Raw genomic sequence first — 11,259 nt, 5'->3', positions numbered from 1 at the left:
GTCTCTCTGGGCCTGCTTCCTGATGAATAGATGAGACAGTGCCTATAGAGAGTGTGATCACTGTCAACTTCTGCAGCTGCTGAGTGCTGGGCTTTCCTCTTGTCATCTCATTTAACCCCTTCAGCCTGGGGAGGGTGCAGTTATCATGTCCCCCTCAGCCTCACAGCCCCTCACATTTGATGCTCACAGAGGGACCAGGAGAGGGGTCCCAAGAGCTATCATTTCATGTATTCATTCATGCATGCATTCTGTGTTCACTGAGCATCCTGTTATTCCAGCCTGTGCTAGGCATGAGGTGACGGTGGGGGTGTCCAGAAGAACATGCCCAGGTCCCTGACTTCATTCCTGATGTCCCCAATTCAGATCCTTCCCCAGTTCTGCCCCTAGGGACTTTGGTATAAAAAGGCATTTCCAGGGCCCTTGCCCTCCAGTCCAGCAACCCTCCCCAAGGGAAACAAAAATACTCCACGTGGTTCATGCCCATGCTATGAGCTGGGGACAGAGCAATAAGGAAGGCGCCACGCAGGCTCTGCATCCACAGAGCTAGGATGGGAGCCCGCAGAGAGTCACTGAGTTAGTGGTGACAAGCACAGCCCAGTGACAAAAAGGCAGGGGCTGGGCACCCATGTTGGAGATTGGGGAAGGATTCCCTGAGGAAGGGACCTCAGGGGCTTCTGGTGGAGAGGTTGCTGGGCTCCTTGGAAGAGCTGGAGGCTGCCCTTCCTGACTTCCTGGCCCCAGCTTCCTCCCGCAATCCCCCAACCTGCTCCCTCTGCCCCCAGCCCTACCAGGGCCTCATCAACATCATCCTCCTGCCCGCCTGGGGCCTCGGAAACTCATCTCCAAGCACTTTTTGGCTTCGAGGTCTCCCAGTCTCAGGCTGCTGGGTAGTTGGTAAACAGCTTATTAAGGTGATTAACACTGCAATTAAAGCTGGAAAAACAGAGGCCAGGGTGCTGGCTGCTTCCCCTTTTCCTCCTCGCTCTGTTCTCCCCTTCCCCTCCAATCCCCTCCAGGCTTAGTTAATGCAATTCAGCCAATGTAGCCACCTAGAGCTCTCATCTAGGGTCACAGAAGTCAGGGGCTGGGAGGCTGAGTGTCCAGGGTCTTTGCTAGCTGTGTAGAATCTTCACTTTGCTCACATTATCCCAGTGGCTGTGTGGTGGCTTTGCTGGACTAGGGAACAAGCAGTAGGTGTGGTGTGGTGCCAAGGGGGCATGGCATATGGAGGCTGAATTGGGTGGGGTCTCTCAGATCCCCTAGTATCTGGGACCCCCTTGAGGGACGGGTCCTCAGGGAAAGAGAGACCATTCTTCTCATCCACTGCCTCAAGTGAGAAGGGCAGAAGCTGTCTCCTCTCAAAAGAGGCACAGGAGCTTCCTTTCCCCAAGCTCAAGGGGCTGGGGCATCTTCCAGCAAAGCTGAGGGTCTGGGAACAGCAACACCCTTACCCTCCTCCTAGCCCAACATCCAGGGAAGGATCTGGGGACCCTCTGGGTCTGCACCTTCCCTCCCTGCAGCACTGGGGCCAGCATGATTCATAGGGAAGCTGTGATCAGGCTCCACAAGCCTCATTCCTCTTGACCCCATGGAGTCCTGGTGGGGGAGTATGTTCCCAAACCCTCATCTTTGCCTATCATGCTTCCATCTTCTTTCAAAGCTTCCTTCAAATGCCTCCTCCTCCATGCAGTCTTCTCAGGCTTCCCTCCCACTCACCGCCAACTGCCCTGCCCTTTCCTCTGGCAGTCCGTCCTGTCCTCCCTGGACTGTGTCAGGTGCACCCAGCTTCTGGCCTCTCCGGGGTGGGTCTGCTTCTGACGCTGGAGCTCCTGGCACAGGGTCTGTGCCTTCCTTTTCCAGGCATCTGTCATCAATCAGACCACCTCCTGGAACAGTGCCTGGGATATAGCAGGGGCTCAACAAATATTGGTTGATTTCTTCCTTTTTTGAGTGCACCTGGAGGTGGGTGGGTCAGCCAATGTAGCAAGTGCAGCCAGTGGGCTCAGTCTGAAGAGGGGTGTGGAGTGCTGGGTGCCGAAGGAGGCAGGTTAGAGGACAGGCCCCATCTCCCTGGTCACCATGAGCAGCAGCCACTTCCAATAACTGAGTAGTGCTCACTATCTGCTGGGGACCTTGTTAAGTATTTTACTCACATTATCTCATTTAATCCTCTCAACAACCCTGCCAGGTGGGTAGTATTAACCCTATATGACAGCAGAGGAAACTGAGGCTTAGAAAGGTTAAGTGACTTGCCCAAGGTCACACAACCAATAAAGTACTGGGGGCAGGATTCAAATCCAGGTCAGCTGACTCCAGCGTGCACATTCCTGACATTAAGGTCTTCCAGGGCCAGCCCTCCCCTCTCCATTTCTCCTCCCAAGGAAGCCAGCTGGCCAGCTGGGGTGGGTGTGGCTGCAGCGGCTCCAGCTTTCAGACGCTCTGCCCTGGGATGCCCAGAGATTCTGAAAAGCCCACTAAGAGCACCCATTCTTCAGACCTGGGTTCAAATTCTAGCATGCCAAGTATTAGTTATGTGACCTTGGCAGAACCTACATTTCTCTTGCTTCCGTTTTTCCCATCTGGTAAATGGGCACCATACCACCTACCTCCCAAGCTATTGTGAAGGTCACATGCAAAGTGTCTGGCACGGAGCAGGAGTTTAGTGAATGCCAGCTGTGTCTAAGTTTTGGAGAACAGTGACCCTCAGGGCAGCCTGGGGCTCCCTAGCCTGCCCTGCTTCTTCCTCGCCTCATGAAGGTTGTCACGAGACCATGGGTGTAGTCGAGAAGCACCCGGTAGAAGATGGGCTCAGCAGCCTTACCCTGGTACCCTGCCAGGGTCCCCACCCCAGCCCCTGTGCCTGTGGGGGCCCCCACAAGGGCTGATGAAGAGGGCAACCTGACTGGCCTAGAGGAGGAAGGGGAGGTCAGGGGTGAGGCTGACCCCAGCAGGAGGTCACCTGGGCAGTTAATCCAGCCTGACAGAGCCGGGATGAGCAGGGAGGAATTAGGGAGCTTACAACATCCTTTCATCCTGGAGCCGCCCGCCTGCTGCCCTGCCTCCCTCCTTCCTTCCTCTCTCTCTGCCCTTTCCTTCTCTCTCCCTCCCTTTGCTGGCAGCCCAGCCCTAATAAAATGCAGTGTCTCCAGCAAGTCTGCCCGGCTGCCGCCTCGCTGCTCCCGCCTGCACGCAGCCCTCAAACCAAACTGTTCAGCTCAGCCCTGCCTGGCAGCTGCCACCTTAACCCTTGCCAGCCCGGCTGGCGTCCATGGGCTGGAGGCCCTCCTCCCTTCCGCCTCCTGCGGGCATGGGGGAGGGAAGACACTGCCTTCTGAGAGGGAGGGGACTGGCTGGGGGCTGGGTTTTCCCAGCTCTGGAGCCCTGCAGGAGAATCCCTCATCTGTGTGGCTGCAAGCCTCCAACAAATTCCTTCTGTGAGCTTGAGACCCACTCCTTCTGCCTCATCCTTAGTCTAAAGAGACGGGGATCGTTATCCCCATTTGACGGATGAGGAAACTGAGGTCCTAGACAAGGAGGTTCCTATCTGAGCTGGGTTACCTTGGCTGTTGGGTAGTGGTGGGTGGTTGTTTCCTTTCTTTTTCTTTTCTCTTTTCTTTTCTTCCTTTTTTCTTTCTGAGACAGGGTCTCAATCTATAGGCCAGGCTGGAGTGCAGTGGTGTGATCACAGCTCACTGCAGCCTTGACCTCCCATGCTTAAGCAATTCTCCCTCCTCCACCTCCTGAGTAGCTGGAACTACAGGTGCATGCCACCATACCTGGCTAATTTTTGTATTTTTTGTAGAGACAGGGTTTCACCTAGCTGCCCAGGCTGGTCTTCAACACCTAGGCTCAAGCCATCTGCCCACCTTGGCCTCTCAAAGTGCTAGGATTATAGGTCATAATCCTTGGTCATACTGCTGATTTTCTGACTTTTTCCATTACAGGGAGCTGCTCTGCTTCTGTGTGTGTGTATGTGTGTGTGTGTGTGTGTGTGTGTGGTGTGTGTGTGTGTGTGGTGTGTGTGTGGTGTGTGTGTGGTGTGTGTGTGTGTGTGTGTGATGCTGGCATGACTGAGTGATGTGTGTCTGTGCACCTGTGTGTTGGCAGCCCTCATCTCTTGGAGTGCTATGGCTTTGGCTTTGTACTTCATGTGATGCCAACATGTCTCAGGTGTGTGTTGTAGAGGTGTCTCTTCGATGTCATCGTGTGTCTGGATGTGTGCGTGTGACAGAGAGGTGGCTTCACAGGCGTGTGCATGCATTCACACTGTCTCCTGCTTGTGCCAAGATGTGTCATGCACACCTCCCTTCATTCTACCACCTCCAGCTCTCTGTCTCCAAAGCCTTGGAGTTGGGCACCTAGAAGAGGAGGGTGGTGGCAGTGAGAAGGCTCTGAGTCAGGGCCTGCGCCCTCCTTGGGAAGGTAAACACAGACCCGTCCCCCCGGCACCAGGCCTGGGTCTCAGTGCTAGCTCCCTCCCGGTGAGAGAGCAGTGGCATCCCCTGACTGAGGCCCCACCCTCACCCCAAGCTGAAAGGGATAGACAGGAGTGTGAGGGGCCAGGAGTGCCTGGGCGTGGAGGTGGCGGTGGGGGGGAGGGTTACACACATGTGCAAGCAAGTCTGCATGTGAGCTCCAGATCAAAGAGCAGCCCTGGGGTGACCCAGCGGCCGTGCAGAGGGAGCTGTCTGATTCTGAGCACCAAGACACCAAGTGTCGTGGAGCCAGGGAAGCCGCTCCTGGGCACCTTCCCTCAAGACCTGCCCAGATTGGGGATAGCCACGGGGTCAGGAGCACCTGCCACCTGGGGCCAGGCTCAGCCCAGCACCTTAGCAATGGTTTCCCGGGAGTTCCGTCTCCCTCAGAGCTCAGAAGTCCCTCCCCACCGGACACCTTCTCTGACTCCCAGACCCTCCCTGCAAGAGCTGCCTCTGGCCTCCAGTTCAAAGAGCTCAGTGGTTATTTTCTTCTTTTTTATTAACATTATATATAAAGATGGGTCCAGTAAGAAAGCAGAAATGAGAAGGCTGGGAGGGGTGGGAGTTGGCTTTGCTTCTTCCCCCCCACCTCCGGTGGGACTCTTGGAGACCTACCATGTCTCTCTCGGCCCCTGCACCTCCCACAAAACCCAAATCCAGCCGGAGCCCACATCTCTCAGCTTGCAACACACAGGGAGATCCGTCCAGGAGGTACACGCTCACATAAATAGGAAGCCACAGCAGGGAGGAGGCTGCTTCTCTCTGTTGCTCTTAAAAAAAAATACATACTATATATTTAAATATATAGCTACAGTCTTCTACCTCTCCTTTTTTTTCATGTTTTACTGCATCGGGGTGGAGGAAAGTTAGCTTTGGGGGGGATGTCTGGGTCAGGGAGGGGCAGCGCCACCAGCCCTCCAGGCAGTCACCCTTTACTCCTAAAGGCACAAGTTCTAACTCTCCCCTCATCTCCTGCGCACCTCACCCGACATTCTCCAGCTCGGAGCAGTCTGTTTCCAAGGCCGCCGGAAAGCGGGTGTTTAGGGGTTTGTCTTGCCTGGTATGTCTCCTTGGAGATTTGGGGTTTGGCACCAAAACTGCCAACTTACTGGAGGAGTAGAGGAGGTGAGGTGGGGGCAGGGATGGAACGGAGGCACCAGTGCAAGGGGAGACTTGGCCCTATCTGTGAACAATGCCCTTTGTTTTCCTATTTTTCAACAGCTTTTAAAACCAAAGTTGTGCAAAGTCCTGTACACAGAAGAAGAAAGAGGTCCTTGGGAACAAACGTCTGAGACCCACTCCTCCTCTGGGAACGGAGGCGGGAGAGAGATGGCTCCTTTCGTTCTTTCCTCTAAAGCCACCAATCTCAAAAGATTCCCTCACTTTGGGGTTTTCTTTGGTTTCACCCTCAAATCTTAAATGAGGGCTAGAAGTGCAGGGCGGGGAGCAGTTCAGGTCCCCACTGGGAGTCCTAGTCATTGTGTCCACTGTCTTTTTAGCAGAGGTCGCCGCTGGAGCAGGGGTAGACCACCGGCGGCTCAGGAGGAACTAGGCCTGGCGAGTTTTAGGATCCATGGTGCCAGGTGCCCTGGCACAGGTGGGACCCGCAAACCCTCCAGTCTCCCACATCCCAAGGTCTCCAGTCTTGGAACAGGCACTAAGTTTAAGAAGCTGGAAGGTGATGAGCCATTTAAAGCCAAACCAGGCTCCTGGAGCAGGCAGGGGAACGGCTGTCCCCACTGGGGTGGATGCCCCCACATCTGGAGGGGCACCCCAGTGTCTAGGCACGGGGAGGGAGGTTCAGGGGCATCCTTAGTCCATGCAAATGTCATCTGGAAGCACTTGGGTCCCTGGAGGAAAAGGCAAGGGAGGGGGAAAGGGAGTTCCTTTCCCCTGTGCTCCTTGATGATTCCTGAGTGGCTAGGACGGAGGCGCCTTCTGCCTGGTCCTGGGGTCCTTTGTGCAGGCCAGGTGGGTGCTCAGTACACAGCCCCAGGGTTGGGCGGGGGCCCGGGGGAGGCATGGTGCAGGGTGGCTGGCTGAGGCGGCTGCTGCTGTAAGTGGGGTCCACTCAGGTTCTGTGCGTGGTACCAGGAGTTGGTGGGGTCGTCCAGGTAGCTGGGGGAGGCGCTGTACGGGAGCGGCGGGGGCAGCTGAGTGCGGGCAGGGGCTGGAGTGGAGTGGGAGGAGGTGTCCCAGAGGGCAGGTGATGGTGGTGAGTTGCAGGCCATGGAATCACTGTTATTGGGACTGTGCTCCAGTGGCACCTCCCCGTTCTTGTAGAGTTTCTTGAACTTGGAACGGCGGTTCTGGAACCAGATTTTCACCTGGGCAAGAGAAAAAAGGGGTAGCTAGTTAGCCTCTCAAAATGCTAAAAGTAAAAACCCTGGGAGGAACCCAGATAAGAGCAAGCAAAGCCAGACCCAATTTCATGTAAGAATCAGGCAAAAACCAGCCCCCTGACTCCCAGGACACCCGTCGTTTCTTCGACCTGGGGTAGAATTGTGGCTAGGAACATTCAGCTGCCTGGGTCCAAATTCTGCTCTGCCCTTACTAAGGGTGACCTTGGGCAAGTTACTTAACCTTTCTGATTCTTTCCCTCCTCTTGTCTGCAAAATGGGGACGAGGACAGCACTATTAACTGCCTCACAGGGTCATTCTGAGGCTCAAATAAGGTACGACGTATAAAAAACTTAGGGGAGCCTGCTCAATAAAAGGCAGTCGAGCCTGGCGCGGTGGCTCATGCCTGTAATCCCAGCACTTTGGGAGGCTGAGGTGGGTGGATCATGAGGTCAGGAGTTCGAGACCAGTCTGGCCAAGATAGTGAAACTGTCTCTACTAAAAATACAAAAATTAGTTGGGTGCAGTGGTGGGAGCCTGTAATCCCAGCTGCTCTGGAGGCTAAGACAGGAGAATCGCTTGAACCCAGGAGGCATAGGTTGCAGTGAGCCCAGATATACCACTGCACTCCAGCCTCCTCGACAAAGCAAGACTTCATTTTGGGAAAAAAAAAAAAAAAAAAAAAGGCAGCTGAGGTGGGAGATGGTTGGTTGGTGGCATTTGTTCACATTAGACACCCATAAGAAGAGGTGCACAGATACACAGAGACAAACACACCCACATACGCGTCTCCATACCCAGCCATATTCCCACTCACAGTGTACACACAGACACCATTCTATAAAAATACACACAGACACAGATACACCCAGATAAGCACCCCACAACATGAGCACCCACATTCACACAGGAGTGGGGAACTCCTCCTGGGCTCAGGCTGGGTAATGGGGGTGACCTAGGGACTCAGGAGCAGGTGAGCCATGATTCCCCAAATTTACCCTGGGGTATCTCCCCCTCCCCCTGCCACTCCCCACCCCATGACTGGTACAAACAATGAATCAGCTCCTCACCAGGTGACCCAGATTCCCGGCGGACGGGGCCCCACGCAGCCACAGCCGCAACCTAGGCCCGCCTGTCAACACCTGGAGTGAGCCAGGCGTCCACTGCTCCTCCCCGGGGCCGTGACAGCCTGCTGGGGGCTTCAGGGACTGGCTGGGGGTGGGGGTGGGGCACTCATTTTGTGTCCCCATCTCCTCCAGACAGGGAATTTGGCCTCTCTGCTCTTGGCAGAGGTAGGGGTCGAGTATTGAGGTGCTGAGCTGGAATGTGGTGTTTTGATGCAAGTATGTATTTCTGTACCTGCATTCACCCAGGCACACAGCCACACACACGTGGCCCATCCTGACCCACAATGACCCTGGCAGGATCGAACTCCTCATGTGAGCATTCTCCCCTGCGTGGTGCAGATCCACACAGTACGTGTGCAAACACACTCGCCTACGTGCACACAGACACCCTGCACACATTCCTAGTGTGGAGGGAAAACACGATGTGGACTTCTACTAAGTGACCAGCACTGCTGGGAGACTTGGGAGCTGGGGATTCTGGAGTAGAGGAAGGAGGGCACCTCTCCGCGGGACGGATGCACACAGTTGCACGCGTTCGCAACTGTGTTCACTTGTACACGTGCTAACGCAGAACTTTCCGACCGAACTTGAACCTCGCAGGTCCCCATCCCACAGGCAAGAGTTCCAGGAGCCTGCAGGGTCCTTAACGGCCAGCCAGGCTCGGCGGCGCCTGGGGAACTACGGGGTCTCGCGTGCCCACACGGCCCTGGACGGCCAAACACCAACCTGTGTCTGCGTGAGGCCCAGCTGCGCGGCCAGCTCGGCGCGCTCAGGGAGCGCCAGGTACTGGGCCTTCTGGAAGCGGCGCTGCAGGGCGGCCAGCTGGTAGCTGGAGTAGATCGTGCGCGGCTTTCGGACCTTCTTGGGCTTCCCATTCACCATGCGCACCTCAGCTTCCGGCTCCTCCTTCACCGACACTGCGGGGAACGCACGGGCGGGAGAGGGGCGGCTCAGCCTCGGCCTGCGACTCCTACCACCCTCCAGGGCCCCGCAGGACGCCCCTCCCTTCCGCCCACCGACTCGTCGCGGGCTTCCCGGCCTCGCGCTCCGCCGCCCGCTGCCCAGGAGGAAGCCGCGGCCACAGAGCCGGACCCGGCCGCCGCCCACGACGCGGCGCTCCCAGCTCGGCGCCCGGCCCCCGGAGCACTGTCCCCGGCGTCACCCGCCTCCTGGGCGAGGACCGCCACGGCTTTGCTCACGACGCCTTCCCAGCTCGCTTGCCGGCCTCAGGGCTCCTCGCCGCCCGGCTGCTGGCCGCCCCCTGCCCAGCCCCATCTAGCCGTCGGTTGTTTCTCTGGCTCCTTCCCGTCCACCCCCCGCCCTTTAAAAAACGTTTCAGTTTAGAATCGCTTTAGATTTTCCAAAAAGTTGCAAGGATAGTACAGACTTTCTTTCTTTCTTTCCCTGTCCCCCTTCCTCCCTGCCCGCCTTCTCTCCTGTTTCACTGTCTTTCCACACTTCTCTCTTGCTGCCTTCACTTTTCCCTTTTTCAGCTTCTCTGCCTCTTAGTCGCTGCTTCCTTCCGCTTTCCCGCAACTTCCGTAGGTCCCTCTCATTGCCCCCTCACGACTCCCCGTCTCCCCATCGCTTATCCAAAGGAGGACCCCAGAGCTTCCAGCCCCCCGCCGCCTACCCCCAACCCCTCTGAGACCTGATCGAGGATCTCCTGCTGAAATGCCCAAGAAATCACCTCGATTCGGAGGTTCCCTGACAACCCACAGCCCTCCCCTTCCTCTCTCAGCTCACCCCGATCCTCATCTGAGACCGCGGCGCACCGCGCTCATCGCGCCCCAAATGCTCGCAGACCCGGGGCTGGAAGGTCGCCTGGTCCCTCTGGGGGTCATCTAGGCCAGCTTCTCTAACTCCAGGCCGTACTTTTCTTAGACGTTTCCTAGACTTTGGGTTCCGGTCCATGCCTTTTCCTCCCTCCGGAACCTTCCAGTGTCTCCCACTGTCCTGGTGACCCCGTGGTCCTCACCTGGATCCTGGGCTGGCAGCGGCTGCTCCCTGTACGCCCCGTATTGCCGGTAGGAGGCTCCGTAGGTATATTCCGACTTGGGCGAGTAAGCGCCGGTGCCTGCAAGCCCATTGAGATTGAACTGGTGGTGGTAGGTGTAGGGGTTCACCGTCTGGCCATAGGGCTGGCCCGAGTAGTAATCGTGCTGGGGAGCGCTGTAGTAGCCCAGGTCAGTGACAGAAGACTCGGGCAGGGTGGGCGAGTCCTTGGAGCCCGCATGGCAGCTAAGGGAGCTGGAGATGTCGGTGAGGATACTGCTGAGCTTGCGATCGAAGGAGCCACTCATCCTGGCGGGCGCTGCACCTCCCCAGCGCTGACCTCCGTGGAGGACAGGAGCGGATGGGAGAGCAGGTAAAGCGGAGAAGACGAGGCAGGGGTGTGTGTCCAGAGGGCGAGGGGAGGATCCGGCCGCGTCTAGGGGAGGGGGAGGCCGAGAGGCGCTTACACCATCGCGGGCCGTCAGGCGGTCGCTGCGCGCCTCTCCTCGCGTCCCAAGCCACAGTCAAATGCTGCCAGCTCCGCCCGGCCAGCCGGTTATAGACTCAATTTTGGAGTCGCCGAGGGAGGCTCCTATGCGCTGATTGGCTGCAAGTCTTGCCTTCCAGGCAAAACACGCTCTTGCTCTCTCGCTCCTGTGCTCTTCTCTCTCTCTCTTTCCCTTCTCTCTTCCCTCTCTCTCTCCTCTTTCCCCCAGTCTTTGTTGTTACACACACACACACACACACACACACTCCTTGCTACTCTAGTAGCTCCAGCTCAGATAAGTTCTCTGAAGGAGGGGGTGGAGGTGGAGGGGAAGGGTCGTTCTTCGGAGCCCCCAGGACCTGCCAGTCTGTTTCTCTGGCTGGCGGGTGAGAGATGGGCTTGGGGGGTGGGGGTGGGGAAGGAGGGGAATTTGCCCACTGGGTGTTTGTGGAAGGAGGTGGTCTAAGGTGGGGTATAGTTGTGTGTATGTGTGTGTGTGTGTGTGTGCATGCCTGTGCGAATGACTGGCACACCAACGAGCCCAAAGTGGTGAGGACTCAGGGCCCCTGAAAATGGTTTAATTTATCTTAAAATCAGAAGAAAACAAAAACACCTTTTAGGTGGAAGAGGATGTTTGAATGTATGATATTAATATATTGTCAATATCAATGCTGTCATTGCTATCTTACTGTTGTATTACATAATTACAAAAAGTAATTAAAAACTTTTTCTTTTCATGGAGGAAGGGGCCCACCAGGCAAAAGTGACTTGAGCCTACAAGAGGCATAATTTAGCCCTGGGAGAAGGAGAGGGTATTGGAGAAGGGGAATCA

The 11,259-nt window shown here is 56.4% G+C and overlaps 1 protein-coding gene across 1 annotated transcript; it reads right to left on the bottom strand.

The window, feature by feature from the left end:
* Positions 1-4,954: 4,954 nt before the first annotated feature.
* DLX3 (distal-less homeobox 3) lies at positions 4,955-10,473 on the bottom strand. The gene is made up of 3 exons (XM_002806852.5): positions 9,924-10,473; positions 8,672-8,862; positions 4,955-6,805 (listed from the first exon to the last, which is right to left on the bottom strand). Exons 1-3 carry the CDS (start codon positions 10,246-10,248, stop codon positions 6,458-6,460), a joined length of 864 nt encoding a protein of 287 aa, XP_002806898.1. The 5' UTR covers positions 10,249-10,473; the 3' UTR covers positions 4,955-6,457.
* Between the last annotated feature and the right edge of the window lie 786 nt (positions 10,474-11,259).

This window comes from Callithrix jacchus, chromosome 5, assembly GCF_049354715.1.
Source record: "Callithrix jacchus isolate 240 chromosome 5, calJac240_pri, whole genome shotgun sequence".
NCBI lineage: Eukaryota > Metazoa > Chordata > Mammalia > Primates > Cebidae > Callithrix > Callithrix jacchus.
The sequence above is the reverse complement of the archived record's forward strand: the minus strand, read 5'-3'. Positions and strand labels throughout refer to the sequence as shown.

What these genes read in the sequence shown, in the direction of transcription:
- DLX3 (XM_002806852.5), bottom strand. Translation starts at nt 10,248, where the DNA reads ATGAGTGGCTCCTTCGATCGCAAGCTCAGCAGTATCCTCACCGACATC. An exon ending in GCTGCCAGCCCAGGATCCAG is followed by an intron (nt 8,863 to 9,923) that starts GTGAGGACCACG and finishes CGTTCCCCGCAG; the next exon opens with TGTCGGTGAAGGAGGAGCCG. An exon ending in TGGGCCTCACGCAGACACAG is followed by an intron (nt 6,806 to 8,671) that starts GTTGGTGTTTGG and finishes TCTCTTGCCCAG; the next exon opens with GTGAAAATCTGGTTCCAGAA.